The following is a 22,903-nucleotide window of genomic DNA, read 5'->3' as shown; positions in this document are numbered from 1 at the left end:
GATGTACTTATAATAGAGTAAATAAGAGCTAAGAGATCTGGGAGGGAGAAAGACTGGAAGATAATGATCCTCGTGGTGGCTCTCCTGTCTCCTTCACTTCTCCACTGAGACAAGAATCCATCTTTGATCAGCCTCATGGTGGCAAAGGAGACAGACTGACAGAGATAATAAAGACTTTGGACTTTATCCCTGACTATTCTCCAGGTGACTATTCTGCTGAAAACAAGGCTGGTCCCCAGACCTCCAGAAAGATAATCAGAACATTACAACCTAGTTATGGAAATAAAACAGGACAGTTATTTGTATTAAATACCATGAATGTTACTATCATTCTACCCAGAATTCAAGGACAGCTCTACTTTTTGAATAGAACACTGGATTTGGAGTTAGGAAAAACTGAATTCAAAACTAACCTCAGACAGTTACTATCTATGTGATTCTGGGCAAGTCACTTAACCCTGTCTGCCAGTTTTTTCATCTGTAAAATGAGAAGGAAATGGCAAACTGTTAGGGAATCCAATGATTCCTGAAGATTTTTAAAGTTATTTTAACAGTCTCATTGTCAGACATGCTCTTTCAGTGTCAGATGTTTCTTAAATCTTCTCCTTTGTTTCCAGATTTTTCTCTTTTTCTGTTTCTATCTGATGGACAAGGCGAATATGGCTCATTGGCACCCATCTGATTCCTTCTCCATCTGTAGAAATACAAGCAAATCCTCTTCCCCAAGCAGTTAACCTACCTACTTCTCTTCTATTTACCACTTTTGGGATTTCTCCTCAAAAAAAAACTCTAATGACTTAACAGTTTGTAAGGATTCCAACCTCTCCATTATCTTTAATAAAGAAAATCCAATAAGAATCACAAAATGTCAGACAAGTGAACAACAAAATCCAGAATGCCCTTGGGACAATAGCTATCTCATCCTCTCTTAAGTTCTAGACAGGCTTAAGACAATCACAAATTCTTTTTCCCTTTATGGGAACTTGTGAGGCTTTCTGAACCTCACAGAAATTAAAACAAAACAACATAAAACAAAATTATTGCAGATGTAATCATTGCAGCTCTAATTAGAAATAATACGTGGTAGTAAGGGTATATAAGAGAGATCTGAATAAGCTGCAATAAAAGTTGCAGCTGGAAATCTCAGAAAAGGCTTCAACAAGGTAGAATTTGAAATGAATTAAGGTAGGATTTTAATGGGAAATGATAGAGGACAGAGTAAATAAAGAGTTCTTAGGAGAAAACATCATGAAAGAAACAGATGATGGAAGATCAGGATAATCCATATCTACGCATCTTATTACCTCCCCCCATGAAGGGGATGGTACTGTAATGCTGGAGAAACTGAGCAAGACAGAGATTAGAGACCAATGCAATAGTTTATTAAATGGAGAAATTTACTGGGACCAATGGATTCACGTTTGGTCCCAGGGATGGAAGAGACTATCATCTGAGTCCAGCCCTTAAGTATCAGAGAGCAAGCCTTTTATAGGATAACAAGAACAATGACATAATGGAGGAGGTACCTGGATGGGGGTAATCTAATTGGAGGGAGGCCCCTAGAATGACACAATAGAGGGAGGCTACTGATATTCTAATGACTTCTAAAATGGATAAACCTTTCTCCCGTCAAACCTTAAGAAGGAGTGTCTATAACCTAAAGATATAAAACCTTTATCTCATCAACCATTTAAGAGGAAATGATTATAGCCTGGGGTTTGGAGGCAGAGCAGCTGAGGTAGACCTTTATCTCATCAAACATTAAGAGGGAAAGGTTATAACCTGAGGCAGAATAACTAAATAGGACAATGGGGAAACTAGGTCAGGACATCAAAAAGAGAACTTTGGCACAACAGTACAAAATGGTACAATTGAAGAAACTAATTGAGAGATCCCTTAGGATGCTTGATTACAAGCACACACCGAGTTAAGCAGCATAGTCAAAGTAAGCCCAAATTGAACTGGTTATTTTATTAATTCATGAAGCTTCTCAATAAAGACAGATAAAATATGGACTTTATTCCATAAACAATGGGGATCTACTGAAAGCTTCTGAGCAAGAGAGTGACTTTTTAGTGCATACTCGAGACCCCAAAGGACTCTCATTCACCCATTCCCCTTCCTGCAACTTCCAAGCCCAGAAGCCCACCAAGGATATTTCAAAATGGCTTCAGAAATGACGTCAGCGAAGCCGGTTGTCACGTGGTGAGATCCAAATCGAATCTGTCAATATTACTTCTACTCCTCCCCCTCCACCCCGATCCTCACTCCCAGGGTTCTTCCCCTCCCGGCCGCGGAATCTCGAAAAATTCAGCCCTACAGCCTTCTTCCCACCGCTGTGCCCTATCTAGGCAGTTCCTTTTCTACCCCTTCCGCCACCCCAAGCTCCGGGTCAGCGGACAAACCGTTGAGATGCAGCCCCTTTGGAAACCGCCCATCCTTTCCGGTTGGGAAGGGGAGGGGAAAGAGGCAAGGGGGAGGGGAGCAGGAACGAGTGCTCTGCCCCTTTCCACGACTCACCAGTCAGGTTACGCCTACTTTCTGTGGATTGGACGACAAGGTTCCAGTCCACGCTCCGTACGAGTGAGCGGACCGGCCAATCAGAAACTTTGAATGAGTATTTTACAAACTGAAGAAGTGCTTGCTCCTGTTAGCCGCTGGGCTGGAAGGGGCTGGAAAGGCTCGGGAGTTTAACCTGTATGTGGTCGTCCTCCTGGATCGGATGTCGTAGAGGGGAGGTCAAAGGAGGAGAAGAAGGCCGTGACCTTGGTCCTTCCCTTCCCCAGGCTTTGTCATGATGACTTCTCGTGGTGGCTTGATGGACACTTCCCTGCAAACTGCCTTTTCCACGCCCAGCAGGATTCCCGTGCTGGCCCGGAAATACCTGCTCCTTTCTGATGGGGGGTCCCAAGCCTCTGGCCAGGAGAATCGGGATCCAAAGGTAAGCATGAGCCAGGCGGGTCCCTTGTGGGGTGGGAAGAGTGGAGGGGCAGAACTTCCCAGCCCTCATGCTGCACTCCAGATTTCTTTTCTTCTCTCCTTGTCTTCAGGGAATGATGCAGAGGAAGATTTTTCGTGCCCAGTTTCTCCAAAAAGACCTAGTCAGCTCTAAGCACAAGCTGAAGCAGCAGGCTGTGGGCCTGAAGGGGGAAAAAAACCGACCCCGGGCCCCACTGGAGGAAATCAGCCTTGGCTCTGTGGGACAAAATGTGAAGGCTGATCCTCCATCTAGGCCAGGTACTGCTTTGAGGTCTAGAACTAAGACTTTTTTAGCTGTTGACTGCTTAGACAGAAAAGAACTGGCCCCTGCGAGGTCTACTGGGAGAGTGGCAAAACTGAGTAAGTGCTCGGAAGTTCATTTGAGTTCTGATCTTGGATATCCCCAAGATGGTAGTGTGGAACTATGGGCATCCAGAGGCAGGGTACTTTCTCCCCTATAGCTATTCTCTATCATCCCTTTCTATCACCTTTTTTTCCCTTCAAGTAGATCCTGGACATTTGACCACTACATTGTCAAGTATGGAGCTGACTAGTGGTGATCCCCCCTGCCAGACTGGTCTTGCTCAAAGAGTACTGATCCGGGGAAATCAAAACCAAAAAGATGCCTACTGTGGGGTACAGGTGAGTGGAGGGAATAAGGGTTATAGAAAAAAAAAGTCTCAATCCTTGTGTTAATGACTGTTGGTTCTGTTCCCAGGTTACGAAGCCTCTTTACAGGATCCCTAAAACTTCTACAGACATAATGTATTCTGTTCAGTTTTCTGGATTTTCATAGCTAAAACAGTCAGGGCCTGTGAACCAGACAGCATATTCCCCAACATCTGTAAGCTCAAGGAATTCCTCCAATTCTAATGGCCCAGGGCATCAGATCTCAGGCTCTAGAGCAAAAAGGTTGTATGTGTTGAGGGAAGAGGGAGCAATTGGGGTTAAAGAACATACCTATGATCACACATCTGGGAAGTATTAAGTAGTACATTAGTAGTGCATCTTAAGTATCTGAGTCCTGATTTGAACTCAGGGCTGGTGCTGTATCTGCTGTACCATCTGGTTGATTCTTTTTTGCTGTGTCACAGATCCCTGGCAGGCTGGTGAAGCCCTGGTGACTTTTTCTTAGGTCAATGACTTAAAATGTATTAAATGAAATATATAAGATTACAAAGGAAACCAATTCCTTTGAAATAAAAATGTATTTTTTTTTTTTTTTTACCCCATCCAAGTTTACAAATCCCTTGTAATCTATCCATGAACCTGTTGGTAGATCATGGATCCCAAGTTAAGGATCCCTGCTCTAGAGCCTTGATAATAAAACTTGGTTCCAATTAGCGTATATTATATACCTCTATGTTCAAGAGACTGTGTTAGAATTTGGTGATGGAAGAGACAGTAAGCAAGATAAGATTATCCTTGGCTCTGTAGTCATGGGAGATAGGGCTCAAGGAGTTGTAATTCATCTGAAGAAGAAGAAGAATGGTAAAGAGCACTGTATCCAAAATCCATCTATTGCATGGAATGCCCACCCTCCTTCCTTACGAGTTCCTTGTAAAAGCCTTCAGCCATGGTCTATATTACCTCTTCTCTGCAACTTTCCTCTCACTTGCCCCCAAACTTGAGGTCAAGACCTGATTTAATTTTTTCTTTGTATCCCCAGCTCTCTGTACATAGTAAAAACATTGTACACATTGTTGTACTGAAAGGAATGGTTATGAAATGGTGACACAGAGTTTGAGATGAGCTAGATGGTAGATTGTACTCTTGCCCTTTACTATTCTGCCTTAGGTCCAGACACCAACTCATCATACCAGATCTTCACTTTTCAGTAGCATTCAGGAGTCGACAGAAAGAAATGTCATCAGCCAGTAAGCAGTGGGTCTTGGCACAGAGGGGTTTATTCCATAATAGGTAGAAGCATTATAGGATAGTATTATATTTCACTGAAAAGGAATAACCCAGTATTTTCCTTCAGACTATGGGCCTTCCCATGACCTTAACACTCAAATAATCAGAGGGTCCTGGGGAAGAGGAAAAATAAAGAATCCAGTACAGTGTATCGGAGCTACTACCATGGTGTCAACTTCCTCAGACCCTTCCTGACTTTCTAGAGCAAGGGTCAGTAGTAACCCATTTTCTGAGTCTGACTGATGTGTCACCAGAAATTCACACTATTCCAAGTGGCCCTGGGGTGTTTTGGACTATGTCATAGGGGAAATAGTCCTGAATGAGAGGTAGAACAGTAATTCAACATTCCTGTTCTCTCTGACATCAGGGCTCAGAAGAGTAGTGATTCAGGACAGCCCTGGGCAAGAACAAGGCTACCAGGTGAGGTAATAGGGATAGAAATTATCAAAGTTTGGAGCTAGGAGGTATAAACTAGATAATATATGATCATGGGAATACCTCTTTCTAGTTAATATTCTTTCTTCTCTCAAGAGCAGCTTTTCATGTGTGCCATCTGAAAGTTTCTTCCCTCACAAGTAGATGTGATTATCCATATCACTCACCTCCCCATAAAGGTCCCCAATTTAGCAAGCTGCTTCTATAAATTTGCCTATGCTGATTCCAGTAAATAGTCTCAACATGGTACTGTTCAGTCAACTCTTCCTGACCCCATATGGGGATTTCTTGGCAAAGATCCTGAAGTGGTTTGTCCTTTTCTTCTCCAATTCACTTCACAGGTGGAGAAACTAAGTGAAATAGACTTAAGTGATTTGCCTAGGATTATTTAGCTAGTCTGAGTCCAGATTTGAACTCGGGAAGATGAGTTTTTCAGGATTCAGGCCCAGAATCCTTGGTCATTTAATTGCCTCACAGCCTTCACATAGGTATACATTAAATATCAGTTCCAACCCAGTTATCATTTATTTTGCACTTATTATGTGCAAAGCACTATAATAGGCCCCAATGGAGGGTGGATGTTGGGGAAAGGGATACAAAAACAAAAGGAAGAAATAGTTCCTGTTCTGAAGAAGCTAAATATTTGTTGAATCAGTTAATCTTCTGATCATGCTCTCTTCCTTCTAGATTCAGCTCAAATAACCTCAAAAGCCTTCCCTGATCCAATCACTAGCCCCAAGTGATATCTGGCCTCATAGCACTTTATTATGGCCCTCTGTTAGATTTCTCATTCTCATTTGTGTGTTTAATCTAATCTTTCTTTGTTTTATTTGTTTTTACCATCTTGGTATCTAGCACAGCATATAATAAATATTTGACTGAATGTCATTCTTTTCATAGCTCACCAACCCCCAAGAGAGCTGACTGTCCCTGCCTATTCTGCAGTGCTGAACAGTTCCCAAAGTAGATGGGAAACCCACAGTCTTGCTCAGCAGGTGCTATTGAAAGGAACACATGAAGCCCCTCTCCCCATGGTGAGATGGGGAGTTCAGAGAGGGCCTTAGAGAGTGGAGGTCAGGGACATGTGGGAGTGGGAAAGATAAAAAATTCCAGTTTGGGGGTACTTTTCCAGTAGCAGGTAACACTGAGATTAAGAGCAGGTAGGTAGGGTAGTTTCAGCATATGTGAAGGGTTATTACATAGTTCAGAGGCCTACATCTAAAACAATACAGGCCCAAGATTTTTTACAATGAAACTGCCTCTTTCCATCCCAACTTTCTAACCTCTCCTCAGTGGATAAGTTAATGGAAATTCATTTATATTTATCTGTCTCCCTTTAGAGTAAGATATCAGCAAGTAAATTAGCATTTTCTGTCCTACTTTTCTTTGTCTTCTTCCTTCACAGGATAGCCCTGACTTCCCTTGGACTTCTCACAGTCGGTTCACTCCTGGCCAGGTAGGCCAGGCAGGCCAGGCCTCACCCTTTGGACTAGCCAATCGTGTACCTGTCACCTGTCCACCAGCTCTGGTTTGTACATTCATGGGGTTAGGGTTAAGGAAGGAAGTCACCTGAATGTGAATTGTCCAGCTAACAGTTCTAGCCACTTTCTGATTTCTCCATAGACTTCCTATTCCGTGGTGCGCCATTTGGCTGTCTTCTCCAAGACTTCTCAGGCCACCCCTGCCCCAGCTTCTAGCCTTCAGCAGGTAAGAGGGAGCAGGAGTGCTGCCAGAAAGAGTGGAGACCTGGAAACAAGGAGAATCAAAACAGTTGATACTTGGATGGTTTGGCATCCCTCCTGCCTTTGTTCTAAATTTTCTTCCTGCCAAGAGTTTGTGGGTCAGTGTTGACATCTCCTTGGTCATGTGTGATAGGCTTGTCTCTACTGTTTTATCTTGAGGAGCCTGCTTTTGTCTTGGGTGAGTAGCAGTAGACTGCAGTGGATGGGAGTTGTTCCTAACATAAAATCTAACTTCTGTCTGGTTCTTTGAGCTGATTCCAAAGATACCCTTTCTGCTTTTCTCATGTGTACTCAACAAAATTCTGGCTAAAATTCCTTCCCCTTTGGGCTCCTCCTCCTCCTTTTCCTCCCTCTTCCTCCTCCTATTTGCTCTCTATTCCCTAAACCATATTGTCTTTTCTTGGCAAACATGATTTGGGGACAAAAAGGATCTCAGGGAGAGCTGCTTAGGGAGATTTTTGACTTTGAGAAATGACTTGAAACTTCCTCTTTGGTTACTTTTAACAGAGGACCCTATCATTTTCCTAGCGAGTTTTCAATGTTGAAAGGATTCTAACTGCCTCTTTCCACTTCATCTTAGCTTCCCAATTGTGCCTTTCCCCCAGGAGCAAATTGTTGTCAAGCGGTTGTATGAAGAAAGCTGGATAGATCTGGAGGAGAAGCCTGAGAAACCCTCCCCCATAACTCCTCTTAACAGAATATCACTGGAACTGAATAGACACCAGGCAGATCCTAGGGATATAGGGGTAGTAACTCCATCCAATAGGATATCCCTGGAGTTAAGCAGACACAAGGTGGGCTCCAGAGATGGTAAGGTTTCAGCCCCATCCAACTTGATGTCCCTGGAGCTAAGCAGACATGAGGTGGACTCCAAAGATGGTGGGGTAGGAACTTCATCGAACAAGATGTCCCTGGAGCTGAGCACACATGAGGTGGGTCTCAGGGCATGCAGGAGTAGCAGCCCCATCTTCCAAGAGCTTGTCACTGGAACTGAGTGATCTCATGACTGTATGTATGTATTTACAGCGCATCAGTATCCTGAAGCAGTTACTACAACAGGAGGTAAAAGGGCTGACTAAGGTAGAAGATAACCACCAGAGTGGCAAGTCTCACCTTAAACTGATCGAGCCCAAGCTGGCTATGATTCCTTGTATCTCAGAACCCTCAGATCATTGTTCTGCACTTCCCAACCTCCAAGGACCTAAACAGCATCCCAATGTCGGGGAACCCATCTCTACTGGGAGTCCGGGCATTCAAGAACTCATACAGCAACCTAACTTTGGCATGTGTACCACAGCTTCCACCAACCTGACATTTTTTCAGTGTCCCCTCTGTGGCAGCATTCCTCTCCATTCCCTTGACTCCCTACGGAGTCCCATGGGCACAATCGGTAAGGGACCATCTATAAGGGTCTTGGGTAGCAAAGGCATTCTCCCTCCCCTAGATCCTGAGGGAGGAGGGTACCTCTTTTGAAAAAGAGTATACTGTTGGGCAAATTATCCTACCTTTCTTCCTCTGTCTCACCTTGGATGAGACCTACTCTTCATGTGGGGAACAGAAAGGGGAATATCTTATACCAGAACTTGTGCCATCTTACTTGTGATCCAATTTACCTTCAAACTGAATAGTTAAAAAGATATCTACCTAGTTCTCATGCTGATTTTATTCATCCCCCTGCTTCCAGGTCCTGCTGTCCTAGCCCTATGCCAGCAACTCAATGCATGGCTGGAAGCCATTAGACTTTTCTATGAAGGCTGCCTGGATGATGAGTGTGCCTTCTATACAGGACGAGGCATTCCTGGCCCCCAGAGGATCTGTAAGAATCCTGTGGCCACCTGGCTGGAGAGGCAGGAGGCCATGGTAAAACCCAATGGTGGGTGGAGGGGTGAGGTGAACTTGTCAGAAGACATGGGGTGGGGGGGTTGGCCCTGAGGTTAGGAAGACTCAGACTAACAGGATCTCTTCTCTTTCTAGGATTTTGTTCCAATCTCTTCTCCAGATCCCTAGGACTATTCCAAATCTCCCTACACTTCGATCCTCCTTATTTATTATATGTGTATCTTTTTTTTTAACCTTTCAATAAAATTTTGTGATCATAATTGTGCCTTTTTTCTTCTTTTTACAGCAGAGAGAGGTTGAGACTGCTTACCTCTGATATCTTTAGGGTCTTTAGGGTGCTATTGTCAGTTGTCCACGAGGTGGCACTATCGACCTTCTCAAAACACTTTAGTACTTATTTCTCAGGAATTCCTTTTCTCCCCATCATGGCTATTCTGTATGTTGAAAGCAGTTTTAAGGTTTCTGCTCTCTCATCTGATCCTGTTCTTCTTGGGGGGTAAAGAATTATTCTTTTTGTGTCATTGACACCTTTAGCAGTTTAGCAATAAAGCCTACAGATCACTCTTCAGAATGATACAAGGTATGTAAAGTTACAAAGGAAACCAATTATGTTTTTTGAAAATGTAATTTTTTTTCCCCTATGGACTCTAGAAACCCAGGTTAAGAACCCCTATTCTGGAGCAAGATCCTGGTATCACAACCTAATTAAAAGTTCTCTGCCTATTAATCTCTCCAATGTAAGATCTTGATAGGTCTCAGCTGACATCCCACCCATTAGAAGCTGAAACCCAGGTTTTTCCTGGACTCAATATTTCCTCTGAGATTCCATTCTTTTTCATCCCATAATCTTGTGCCCATTTCCCTAAAGATGTAGTAGGGTGTGTGGAGTCCTGTATAGTTTTTCACCAGTCCTCAATCCAAATCACACTCAACTGTACATGTCCCAAACCTTGTTTTATTAGAAGAGACAACAGTAAATTCCTAGGACTCAGTTCAATTGTAGGGTAGGGTAGGGATGGGGCGGCATAATTTGGGTTTAAAATGCCAGAAAATGCTCCTTCACTTTACTGATACAAGACAGTTGCATAAGGACTGAAGATTAGCTATATCCAGCCTCAACCTTCTAGAAATGGGGAAGTGGTTAGAGAGGAGGGGAGAAGACCAGCATCCCAGCTCAAGGCCTAGCTATATCTTTGGAACACTTCATGTAGTCCAGATCTGCTCTGGATTCCCTTCCCTATCTTCCCAGAAGCTGGTGTCCAATAGCTGGTGTTTAGTAGTTGTATATCATTATCTCCTTGCCTATTGATTGCTTTCCTTTCTGCCTGTCCTTCCTTTGAGGAAAATCAGGCTCTGAACCCTCCCTTGGACCTAGGGCCAGACTAACTCCACTTTGTGGCCCAAGAGCCACCTTTGTGCTGTAATCCTTGATTCTATAATGATTACTCCCCAAATTGTATCTCTCTGCCACCCTGAGACTTAGCTGGTCCCCTAGAAGCTTTCAGTTTGTAAGTTTATGTCTGGAGTTGGGGGGTGGGGTGGGAATAGAAGCAGGGACTGTGTGACCTGGCAGCCTAATTAAGCAAAGGGAATAAGATATGGGCATGGAACAGCTGTGGAAAGGGCTCAGCCCTGATGGTTCAGTGAGGGTGGGGTCAGGAGAAGGCTCAGTCCGGGTAGATGATGAAGCCAGAGAAGGTGCTGTACTTATTGGTGTTCCCGCCGTGCACCTTGCCACCATCCAGTTTGATGAACACCTCATCCCCCACATCCAGGTGCAGGATGACGCTGTTGCTGGCGTAGTCGTAGTTCTGGTCCGCATCCTGGGCGATGGCACTGGCCCGGACCTGGGGTAAGGGACCGATGTCGAGGACACCCTCAGAAGTCCAGGTTCCTGGCACTTGGTCCACCCTCCCCCTTCGTTTTTGATTTATCAGTCAGCACCCCTGAAAAGGTCCAGGTTTCCTCCTGCGGATCCCTGGGACTCATGCTCAAGCCTTGTCTCTAATTCTTAATTCCCCAGGACCCCGTAAGGCCCTGGAGCACTGCAGTATCTGACTGGGTTGGCTGGCTCCCCTTTCCACTATTTATCATAGAGGTCAAGGCCCTTTCTCTTGAACGGATTCAGCTGAGGGTCTAGGTAGCTAAAAGTTCAACGTTCAAGTCTCTAGTTCAAGTCTCTAGCACTTTCTCCGCTTGGACCAGATAGGGATAAATATATTCCGCCTTGACTGATCTCGCAAAATTTTAAAGTCTGTTTTTAGAGTTAAAAGCCTAATGAGATAAACCCAGGAGAGCCTTTCCTCTTTACCCTTTGTGCCATCTAACCTCAAGCTTCTGATTGTCAACCACTCCTCCCCCTCTCTACACTCTGGCCCAGCATTTCTTTTCTAGTCCCGCAGGGGCTGGTTATTAACGCATTAATTATTCATTATTATTCTAATCACTATTTACCGTCCCCTGGGCCGCAGCCTGGGAGCCATCCGCCCAGAATACAGAATGGGCACCGCCCCGATCTTGGTACAAACGCACGCGCGCGCGCGCGCGCGCAAACACACACACACACACACACACACACACACACACACACACACACACACACACCACTTTTTTCTCACTTGTCAACGGCTGGAAACCCAGGGGAAGAGGGAGACCCAAAAAACAGTCGCTATTCGGTGAGAATGGACTAAAAGACACATGGACACCAGGATAGATCACGGACAGACACTGAGACAGTGAAACGCACAGCCACAGACAGAACTGACTATGAAAACAGTGGGACAGTAGGATACGTGGACAGAGACAAGAAGACAGTGGAACAGGCAAAGCAGACATAAGGACCTCTGACATAGCCTGGGGTCACCACCCGGGGCACGACTGCTCAACTGATTCAGATCCACAATCTCCCTTCACTTGGCCCTGGGCCAAGAATACATTAAATTCTTCTCTGATCCAGACTGCTACCGAGCCCAGGTTAGCGTAGAGAGTTTAGCTACTTGCTCCTAAAATCGCACCGGAGAACTCTCCTAGCCTGTCTGGCTCAGGACTCCCTTAGCTATACTCGCTACCGCCGCACCTCCTCGTCCTTGACCATGGTTCCCTGTGATATCTGGACAAAAAGAACGCAAACTCCCGTTTTCCCAAACCAAAGGCAGCAGCCACAGGTACTGGCCACGGGGTTCTTCTTTGGACTTCCTTTCACACCTTCCCACCCTTTTGGACTCACCCCTTTTGTGTAAACCACGTAATACCAGGGTTCGATCGGATCTGAGCGAGTTCCAACAGGTACAGGTGTGTTTGGGAACTATTCGGAAGCGTTCGAACCAGAGGGGTGACGGGGGATTCAGAACCTTAGCCACCCAGATCAATGGCTTCTTAAAGTCGGGGTGCTTTCCAGTAAATTTCTCTCCTTCATTCCTGTCAATCTTCCTTCGAATCTCGTTTCCTTTTCACCTCCTAGACGCTACACTCCTATCCCACCTTGGGCTGCTGCCCCTGGGAAGCTTGGAAGTGGTAATTAAGAAAGGGAGTAGACCGCTAGCCTATGCCGTTTAGGCAAAAAAAGAAAAAGAAACGGATTGGGAGGAGGCGGGGAATAAGGTGATGGAGTGAAGTTGTTTGTGTTTAAAAAACACAACCCTTTCCTTCAAAATCAGAGTCAAATCCGGTGAAAGCCGCAAACTGGCGCCCACCTGCCTGCCAATGGACGTCGGCGGGAACTCTAGGGGATAACAGGATCAAGAGCTTGGAGCAATAATTGAAGAAACTCCGAGGGGATGCCATAGAAGGGAACCCAGGTAGTTTTGAATAAGCAAAAATAGTAAAGTACTGGAGACTGCAGGGATTGCCCAAGGGATGTCGGGTCTCGGGGCTGGAAGGAGGGAAAAGGAAGTGAAAGGAGTCTAGATAAGGAAAAAGGTAAAGTCAGGAAAGACAAGAACCAGAACGGGTAAAGAGACTCGGCAGTAGACCTCTCTATCCTGCTAGGGACCCCATTCAAGGCCTCTGGAGTGAATGTGGTGGGAGGGAAGGAAGGGGACTAGGGGATGGGGGGAAGAAGCTGTCTCAAGTGGGGAGATTGGATGTATCCCTCCTGAGGAGCTTAAGCTAGGGTGGTAGAAATAGGGGTGGGGCAGGCAGTCGATTGGGGACGGGTCCCTCACCTGCCCGTTCTTCATCAGATCTGCCCACATGCTGGTGCCGTCGCCTCCGCGCATCAGCACGTGGTAGGCAAAGAAATATACACCAGGCATGGGACAGGTGAACTTGCCACTGGCCGCCTCGTATGCGTTGCCTACGTTGGTCACCACGTCGTCGAAGCGCAGCACTTCGTAGCCTTCGTGAGGCCGGCGCAGCCCAGCATAGAAGGCGATCCGAGGAGAGTAGGCAGCAGGCACTGAGCCTCCGGGGCCTGGGCCTGGGGGTCCAGGAGGACCTTGTCTGCCGGGCTCTCCTGGCGGACCTCTTGGACCCTGCGGACCAGGGGGTCCTCGAAGCCCAGCTTTGCCCCTCCGGCCAGTCTCGCCTTTGGCTCTTGGAGGAAATGGAGGTACAGAAGCGGGTGACTCGTCGGGATCTGGGCCGCGGGGCCCGTGAGGGTCACAAACCATGCGGCAGCGGCCCAGCATCTCGTAGTGCGCGGGCCCGCGGGAGCTGTGCACGAGCAGCGGGATGGCCACAAGTAGCAACAGTACCATGGCTACCCCGACGGCCGCGCCCACCACCCGCTTGCGGCGGCTTAGGCGGGATGCGGCCAGGGCCAAGAGGTCCTCTTCGCTCTTGGGCGCAATGGTTGCGGCGGCAGCTACCCTGGATTCTCCTTGAGCTTTGGAGTCAACAACAGTCTGGGGCAGTATCAGAGCCTGGGCCGGAATTACTATCACCCGACGGTTTCCTCTGCCCTTTTGCCCCAGCGGCTTTCAGCAGCAGTGATTCCGACTCCGAAAGTGGGTCTTAAAGCAGCTGCCAAGAAGCTTGGTACCGGGGCAGCCCCCGACGGCTCGGTGCCCACGGACCTGGAGACCTGCGTCCTCAATTAGCCCTGACTACTCGGCACTCACAGATCCCCGATGCCTGGGTTATTGGTTCTTTGAACGATGTGCTTCTCAGGATCCCGGACTCCTGAGTTCTCGATTCCCTTGACGGTTCGGTCCTGGACCGGGCTGGGGCTACTCCCCGCAGGCCGGGCGCCCCGGGCTCTGCGCTTCGGGAGGCACGAACCAGATAGGAACTCTTCATAGGGCTCAGCTCTCTGGCCTTACGATGATGCTGACCCTACTCCGGCCCTAGCCCTGGCAGCGGCCCCAGTCCCGCTCTCCTCTCTCTCACTCTTTCTCCTTCTGGCTCTCTCACTCCCTCCCACTCATCTGGGGTGGCTGTGCAGGCTGTGTGAGCAGCGGTGCGGCTGGAGACGCTTTAAGCGGCCGGAGGCGGAGCGACCCCTGCAGCTGAGAGTGGGGAGGGCTGGGGCGGGGCGGAGGACTGGCCCTCCCCTTGGGTCTTTTCCTCTCGTCTACCCCAGGAAATGGCTCAATGGGGAGGCCCAGTTACTCAGTCGTCCCCCTAAACCACAGGGCCTGGGCTCCACAAACATGTAGCCAAGAGGACCTGGACAGAAGCTAGAAGCAGTATGAAAGGAAAAGACAGAGATACCTATATATCTGAACAGAGACACCAAGAAATAGAGGCAAATATAAGAAAGATTTGGTGGAGAGAGAAAAAAGAAGGAAAAGACAATGGAAGGACAAAAAAAAAAATTAAAGAGAGAAAGAGAAGACATTTCCCCGCAACGCCTGGCTCTGTGCTAAAAACAGGGCAAGTGTTCAATTTATACTTGTTGAATTGCATTGAAAAAAAGGCAACACAGTCCCCAGAATGGGTATGAAGCAGGCAGAAAGATAGAAAACAAATCACGAGGATATAAAGGGGATACTGATACAGAGACAGAGACAAAGAAACAAGGAGATGCAAAAGGAAAGGCACGGAGAGAAACGCAGAGAGGGAGAGATAGATGGAGTGGGAGAGACAGGGAAACGAAGAGGTTGACAGATCTAGAGAAATGTAAATGATGAGCTTCACAGAGACACCCAGGTCCGTGTTCGGACTTCAATGTAACATATCAACTCTCTGCAAAGAGAAGAGAGAGAATGTGACTTCGTGTGAGAGTCTGTGTGTCTGTGTAATTGAATAAGTCTTTCTTTATGTGTTTGTGGGTCTGTGTCATACTATATGTTTATGTGGTGACTGCTTATGCATTTACAAAATTGTATGTAAGTCTTTATGGTTGTATGTATGTAAATATGTATTGGTATTTATGTATGCCTGAGTGGAGAAATCTGTAAATGATTATATTGCATGATGTTGTTTCTGCCACTGTGTGTTAATATGATTGTCTATTTGACATTCTGGGGTGGCTCTCTCACTGGGGTAGGCCATCTAATTCTGTGAGTGGATCACAGAACATCAGAAGTAATTCAGGGTTGCAGCATGGGAGAACAGGATAGAAAAGATTTGTCTTTAATCTTAGTACCTTCCAAAGACCTCAGCCAAGCCTAAACCTACTAGCATCTCTAGTCCCCAGTTATCTCTGTCCCAGTTCCAGCAGGTACAATTTCTTACAGAGTGAGAAATTGACCCTGCTTTTAACCCAGAAAAAAAGAAAATTGTAACCCCTTATCTGAGTTTAACTGTTCTTCCCCCACTCCCTTCCTTTATGATTGATGGGAGAAATGGAAACTTGCTATGCAAAAAAAAAAAAAAAAGTCTGTAGATGTAATGATAGACTGCCCTTCTATGCTAGTTTGTGCCTCTGATTTTTGAGGAACAATTACAAGGCAAGACACTTTATAGGGAGTGAAAGTTCTAGAGGAAGGATATTATATTTTCCAAACCCCTGGCAATGGCAAGGGCTGGGTGTTTATAGAATAGAGTAGGGAGTCAGCAGCCTTGGAGAATTCAAATAAGAGGATGAGAGAAGAAAGAGCAGAGATGTTTGAGGAGCCAGGATGATGAGGTCAGGAAATTATTATCAGAGATTCGGGCAATAGATTTAAATTTGGGAAGATAGAACTGATGCAGGACCTGGGCTATGCAGAGTTACAACATGTTGCTGCATCATTGGGCCTGGGTTGGACAGTAAGATTTGTGGGACAGTCTGTTGTTTTCTGAGTTTTGGGGTGGATCCTGGCCCTCTTGGGACAGATCCCTTCCCCCCCTTCTCTCCCTTAGTAAGACAAAAAAGAAAAAATGAAGGAGGTGGGAGAGTTAAGGAAAGGGCTTGATAGCTCAAGAGGATCAGGTAGTGGATAAAGGTTGGTAGTAGAAGGAAAGGGAGGGATTGGCTCTTCATACTATAAATACAGATTTTATTCCAAGGTCTTTGTCACAATTTGTCTTGGGATGGGGGAGGCTGAGGGCTTCGACAGCCCCTTGCATGTCTAATTCCAAAGCCGATCCCCCAGGCTGGGATGATGGATGGATCAGAGCAGAGAGAGAGCCCATACTGCCTTCCCTACCTCAGCTTTTTCTGTCTTTCTCTCTCTCTCTCTCTCTCTCTCTCTCTCTCTCTCTCTCTCTCTCTCTCTCTCTCTCTCTCCTCTCTCTCCTCTCTCTCTCTTCTCTCTCTCTTTCTCTCTCTCTCTTCTTTCTCTCTTCTCTCTCTTCTTTCTCTCTCTTTCTCTCTTTGCTCTCTCTTTCTGTCTTTCTCCTTTCCCTCCCTTCCTCTCTCTTTCACTCTCTTCTCTTCCTGTCTTCTCCCTTTCCTCTCCCTCTCTCTGTCCTTCTCTCTTTCTCACCCTTTATTTGTCTCTCCTCTCTGTCTTGATTTCTGTCTCCTTCCTGTGTCTGTCTATGTCTCTTTGTTTCTATCTCTCTGTCTCTTTTTCTTTACCTTCCCCTCCTCAGTTCCCCTTTTCTATTTTAACCTGTAGTCCTCCCAAATTTCTGAATTCATCTCCCAATGACCAAACTGGTTCCCAATCCTTGCCCTTCACTTGGTATTTTCTTTCTTCCTCTTTTTCTGTCCTTTTTTGCTCTCTTTTTCTTTCTCCTTCTTAGCTCCTGTTCTTGCCACAGAATCTCTTCTTCAGCTTTTCTTATACTCAAAGCTTTCTTCTTAGCTCTTCCTACACCCTTGCCCTCCCTTCACAAACCCTTGTTCACAAACCTCCTTCAGCTCCTCTTTCTCAATCTTTCCTTCTCAATGCAGACATTCTCTCACCTTCTTGTTTCTCTGGAGGTGGGGAGCAAAGCTGTTGGCTGTAGAGCTGTGGGAACCCAGCAGGGCTGCAGTGAGGGAGGAGCATGGAGCACTGTGGAGAGAGCTAGGGGGACAGCTCCATGAATTTATTCATGTTCTATAGCATTTCCCCCCTCACTCTGGAATGATGCCTTTAGCTCACCAGGCATTTCTTTCTTTCCCTGCAGCTGTCACTTGACAAGGCGCGGAGGACCAGAGCCTCGCAGCAGACCTTGGGACATCAAGGTTAAGAGTCTGGGTTCACAAGGTGATGAAGAACAGGTGATGAAAAGCAGGAGAGAGACAATTTAGTGCTAGCTGATCAGGTCAACCAAAAAGAAAGCTAGTGGAGTTGAGACGATTTGTAAATGGTGAACAGAAAGAATTAGATAAGATTTGGGGAAAGGGCTTAAGAGGTGAATCAGAACAAGAGCAAGGAGCAGGTTAGGAAGCAACGGTGGAGGTCCTGGATAAATCCCCATTGCTCCCTATTTCTGTTCCAGGTAGAACCCCCTCCACCCCAACATTTATGCAGACCAGTTTGAATCCCAGTTCTACTCTTCATCCTAAATCTAGCTATAACTGCACAATTCCAAGTCTCAACTTAACCCCTAGACTAACTCTTAATTCAATCAACTATCTCCTAATTCAATCAACTAACTCCATCACCTTAACTTTATAACGTTAATCTAAATGGCATTATCCCAGCTCTTACTTTAACCCAGGAAATTAATTGATTAATTAATTAACACTAAAATTTTTACCTTCTAGGGCTCTATCCAGGTGTCATAGTAAGGAAATACATGCTTTTGTTAGCATACTATTAGCATATGATTTATATGATATATGTATCGCCTATTGTTCTCAAGAAGTTTTCCTGTTAAAATTTTAAGATGTCTGCCTTTAAGGTCATCATTTATTGATTATTCTCTGTTGTTTCTACACCCTGCTAACCCCTTAACAGAAGAAGAAGAAAACAAAGAACAGTGATGGCATATATTGCAAGAGCCCACAAGATATATTTGGGGTCAATCATGGTCCCTTGGCTTATTCTGGGAACACCACAGCTCTAACTTATTCTTGCAAAATTCAAGGTGAGTAGAGAGTTTAAGGGACAATTGGATACTTCAAAACAGGGAAACAGAGAAGCTAAAGAAATCAATGGGAGACTGAGGAAAGAATAGGAACAAGAGATACCCACAGGAAGAACAGAGGGGATTAAAAGAGAAAACAGAGAAAAGGGTTGGAAAAGCAGTGACAAAAGGGACTGTGATTGGAAGGATCAGAAGATGGGAGAAAGTTAATGTATATATAAAAGTAAATTGAAGGAATTGAAGGACAAGAGAAGTGTGGGAAGAGATTGTTTAGCTCTAGAGGGCTAAATGTTTGAACAGAAAAGCTGGACAGAAAGTAACAGGGAGGAAAAGATTATGAAGAATGGAGAATATAACCAAATAAATTAAAAGGAAAGAAACCAAAAGGTATAGAGTAGTGAAAGTTAAAAGGGAAGAAAACAGGAAAAGGATGGGGGAGGGGGAGATTTCTAGCTTGAAGGTTCAGGGATATATGACCCATATACCCAGGATGTGTGTAAAATCCTAGTAAACTTGGGAGCAACCCAAGTTGTGATGTATTAGGGGGTGCCAAATTGGTGTATCTTGAAGATCCCAAAGTAAGAAACCATTCATTGCCTGAAGTTCCACCAATCCTAGTTGGCATTGTTCCATTTAATAGTTCCATTCTCATCAACCCTTCTAGAGCCTTCCCACAGATTCATTTTTAGAGGGACCTGGTCCGAATCTTCAGGATGCAATTGTTTTCTTGAAGTGGGTGATCTGTATTACTTTCCTCAATAGCCACTTGGGCCTGATGTTCTCTAGACTTAAAGCACTTTCAAAATTGAGGAAGTTGCAGCAAGTTGAAATGAAAAACTAGTGATTGTAGAGGTTTCCCATTTCCTCTAGGGAAAAATTAGGGCTAATTCAGAAAACTATCTGGGATTGAAGAATACTGACTTCTATCAAGTAATTCCTTCCCAAGGTAGTAGAGCACTCTAACCCTTGTTTGTTGGTAGATCACGTCTCTGCTCTCCCCTTCTGACTCTCCTTCTTCAAAATCATCCAACTCCCTTTCCCTCCCTACTCCTTACAGACTCCAGTTAATGAAATGTGCAGAGCAGCAAGTCACTGACAGCTGCCAAGCTCACTGGTTAATAGATCCCAGCACTGATAGGTGAGAGGAAGGGGCAATGCTAGAAAGATGGGACTCAAATGGGATATATCCGCCATGGAATGAGAAAGGACGTTATGGGAGGTCTATTAACTTAAATTTGCCATGTTGCTCGTGATCTCTGACCCCGAAAAATAAAATGGGATATATTAAAGGAAGATGGAAGTACGTAGATGGAAGTGGTGTAGGTGGGGCAGAGTCAGATCAGTGGTGGGCTCAATTGCCCAGAAAGGAGCAGCAATTGAGGCTGGAGCTATTCCTCCAGGCCCTATAGATCCTTTCTTGCCTTGTGGCTTCTCTCCACCCTGTCTCCAGCAATCAGTCCTGGGGACTGTGCTTTGGCGTTGAGCTCTAAGCATTAGTTGAAAAGGGAACGAGATACAGACCCATGTCCTCCCCTCCCCTCCCCCCATTTAATCTCTACCTGGTCGGGAAGGCTGTCTGTTTCTTGTTCTGGCCTGTTTCTTGTTCATTTGTAACTCTGACCCCAGTCCAGCCCTGCTCTGATCCTGGTCACGACACAGACTCTTGACTCCCCAGATTCTCTTCGCTAGCTGAGCTCCCCCCCACCAATCCTCCATCCATCCCTGTCAGCTGGGCGGCTCAGAGCCCCAGAGCCAGGGCCCGCAGGGTTCCTCCTCCTTCCATCTCTTCCCCCTTCCTCCTCCTCTCCCTCTCTGGCGGCCTCGGCCTTTATTAGGGATTCCGGGGCTGTCGGTCCAGCCATCCATCCTGTCCGCCGGCAATTAGGCGGCCAGACAAAGAGCAGCTTCGGATGGATGAGGGTCCCGGAGGATAGGAAATGTGAAGGGTCAGCGCTGCCGCCCGCGGGCCCCCCCGCACCCCGCTCCCTCCTCCGCATAATCACCGCGCAGCCCGTCACTCACTCGGGGCCGTCCGGGGACCTGCTGGAAGGCTGGAGAGAAGGGAGGAGGGAAGAATACTTTGGCCCTGGGCCTCAGGAGTCGGAGTGGGGGGTGGGGTGAGGGGTGTGAAGTGTTAAGGCTGCCTCCGGGCGCCTCCTGCGGGAAGTAGGCGGGACTGCGATCCCAGGACGCCTTTTTCGGCGAAAATATAGGACTTCGGTCCTAAGGTTACTCCCCCACTCCATCCCTAATTCTATAAGTGCAACCTAAGTGAACCGAGGCAAAGCAAGAATTGCCAAGCATAGTTTGGGCAGGGTAAGATCATTGATAGAGAGCTGGAAAGGAGTGGAGTGGAGTCTGGCGGAGCTGGATAGAGTCAGGATTTCATTGCAGTTTTTTTTTTTTTTTTTTTTCCCTGCTGCCCCTCCCCGACCTGACAAAACGACATCTCAATCTGACAATTACCCGCTGTGGCCTGGGGAAGGGGCTTCCTGGTCCTGTCCTGATCACCGGGAGGAGGAAGGTGGGCGATCCTGGCAGTGATGAACGAGGCGGGGACGGGGAGGGGGGGGTGATCTGGGCCCTGAGCGCGCATTCATTACCTCAACTGACAGATGGGGGTGGAGGGGGGGCGAGCGCTGAGGCGTACGTGCCTAGAGTGAGACCGGCGGAGGAGATGGGGAGCTGTGTGTGTGGAGAGGTGGTGAAGTGAGCCACTACTTCCTACATTGGTGGGAAAGCTTTTTCAGAACCATCTCCTGGGATTTGTTCCCTCGACTCTGCCCCAGACCTTAATTTCTACCAGCTCGGTTGTCCAGTCCCTATGGTTTTTGTTTATTATTTTGGGGGCGTTTCCTTTTCCCCATCTAAGTCCACTTCAAGCTCCATCTCTTCTCAGAGATCATAAGTCAGAGCAGATCTAGGTATTAAAGGCAAACTGAGGGGTATCAAAGGTTAAGGTTCCCAAACTGAGGAGGGAAGAGGTTGGACAAGGGAGCTCTGACTCAAACTATTGTATGGGACAATTATTCTGGTTCGTTCTGGGGACTGATGGAGAGGAGTAGGATAGGGAGTAATGCCTTTGTTTAATTAATTAGTCAATGTGTGTGGTAGGGGGGAGCGTCCGTGTTTGAGTAATTGATGTGTGTGTGTGTGTGTGTGTGTGTGTGTGTGTGTGTGTGTAACTCGTGTGTAAGGGTCAAAGTGTTTCAATGTTACAGTGTCAGGGAGAGCGTCTGGGTGTGTATGTGTGATTGTGGCCTTGTAAGTGTGTGTCCCCAAGTGTGTCGGTGTGTCTTTCAATATGAGCTGAAGCCCTTCAATGTGATAGCCTCACTACTCAACTGTCAGATCCCTGTCTCTGGCTCTGGAGGAAATGGCAATGCAAGTGGTGACAGCTTTGGGGGGGTTGGGGGAAAGAGATGAAGGAAGAAGGTCTTGTTAACTGTCTGAGTGCCAAGGTAGAGCGTGGCTCCAGTCTCCAACACTGCCCATTAGGTAGACAGACTAATCTCTCCTACTTGTACACCCCCCATCCCAAAGTTCCTCTTCTCCAAATTTCTCACAGAAGTAGAGAAAGGACTCCTCTGGGCTCAACTAAAAGGTTTAGGACCCAAAGTGGGTTAGGGAAAAGGGCTTAGTTCCAGTCCCTGGTGACAACAAGAATCGATGGATTTGTGGTATTTTCGAATTGGACTTTCTAGGCCAGTTCTCTCCTTTGATAGAGGAATAACAGAACAAGATCTCAGAGAAGGCTCTGGTCTACAACAGCTTAATTCAGGGAGTGGAAAAGAAGGGGGTCACCTTATGAAGAGAAGTGGATCAAGAGACTTACCTGAGATGAGTAGCAGTACCTAAGATTAGACTGAAATTCCATCTTTGGATCCCCATCCCCCAGCCAGTCTCCCTCTGAGCTAGATTAGATTCTGTCACTGCCCCTTTCAAAAGGAGAAGGTTAAATAGGAAGGATCTAATGTAGCAAACCAGACTGGACTCTCTTCAGTGTCAATTTGGCCTTTAAACAGGTTGTTCCAAAGAAGTTTGTATGGGTTGGAGGGCGAGGGGAAGGAAGTTAGCATGGTATAACAGTATGATCCTTGGAGTCAAAGAACTTGGGTCCTACTTTCAACTTTGCCATTTCCTATCTTAATAGCCTTGGGGGAATACTTCACCTCTGTGGGCCTCATTTTCTTCATCTGTAAAATGGAAAGGCTGGACTATAATTTCTAAGGTCCTTTTCAGCTCTATTTCATGCTGATTATACTTCAAATAGTTGTCTTTGGATTTTGAACATTTGGAAAAATACTCTCATACAAGCGATTGCATCAAGGCTGGTGATCTTATATACAATGCCTTTTCACAATGAGAGATTTCTGTGCTTGGCTTCTTTCCCGGGGCCTCATCTTTTAGACCCGAAAAAATGCAACCCTGGATCTCTATTGTCTTTTCAAATTTCCACTCTTCATCTTATATCTCTATTATCTCTCTATTTTCATCTCCATGCCTGTGTATTACGACACATATTCTCATCTGTCTCTTTTATCCGCCTGTGTTTGCATCTCTCCCTTATGTGTCTATGCCTTTGTATTTCGGCTGCTCCCCACCAAACTCTGAATTTTATCCCTTTTTGAAGACCCCTCGGCCCAGAAGTGCGATCCGTT

General features: G+C 46.2%; 2 protein-coding genes across 6 annotated transcripts; one reads left to right on the top strand and one right to left on the bottom strand.

The window, feature by feature from the left end:
- The first annotated feature begins 2,617 nt into the window (after positions 1 to 2,617).
- TROAP (trophinin associated protein) lies at positions 2,618 to 9,172 on the top strand. 5 transcript variants are annotated; one of them, XM_052001331.1, is made up of 9 exons: positions 2,618 to 2,941; positions 3,051 to 3,339; positions 3,488 to 3,621; positions 6,737 to 6,859; positions 6,955 to 7,038; positions 7,679 to 8,005; positions 8,100 to 8,463; positions 8,758 to 8,946; positions 9,048 to 9,172. In XM_052001331.1, exons 1-9 carry the CDS (start codon positions 2,795 to 2,797, stop codon positions 9,143 to 9,145), a joined length of 1,755 nt encoding a protein of 584 aa, XP_051857291.1. In that variant the 5' UTR covers positions 2,618 to 2,794; the 3' UTR covers positions 9,146 to 9,172. The 5 variants fall into 5 exon arrangements, with proteins under 5 accessions (XP_051857291.1, XP_051857294.1, XP_051857290.1 ...); XM_052001334.1 differs by having other exon boundaries at positions 3,485 to 3,621; positions 8,758 to 8,889; XM_052001330.1 differs by having other exon boundaries at positions 3,485 to 3,621.
- Positions 9,173 to 9,847: 675 nt separating this feature from the next.
- C1QL4 (complement C1q like 4) lies at positions 9,848 to 14,298 on the bottom strand. The gene is made up of 2 exons (XM_051963737.1): positions 13,076 to 14,298; positions 9,848 to 10,759 (listed from the first exon to the last, which is right to left on the bottom strand). Exons 1-2 carry the CDS (start codon positions 13,607 to 13,609, stop codon positions 10,580 to 10,582), a joined length of 714 nt encoding a protein of 237 aa, XP_051819697.1. The 5' UTR covers positions 13,610 to 14,298; the 3' UTR covers positions 9,848 to 10,579.
- Between the last annotated feature and the right edge of the window lie 8,605 nt (positions 14,299 to 22,903).

This window comes from Antechinus flavipes, chromosome 5, assembly GCF_016432865.1.
Source record: "Antechinus flavipes isolate AdamAnt ecotype Samford, QLD, Australia chromosome 5, AdamAnt_v2, whole genome shotgun sequence".
NCBI classification, from domain to species: Eukaryota; Metazoa; Chordata; class Mammalia; order Dasyuromorphia; family Dasyuridae; genus Antechinus; species Antechinus flavipes.
The sequence above is the reverse complement of the archived record's forward strand: the minus strand, read 5'-3'. Positions and strand labels throughout refer to the sequence as shown.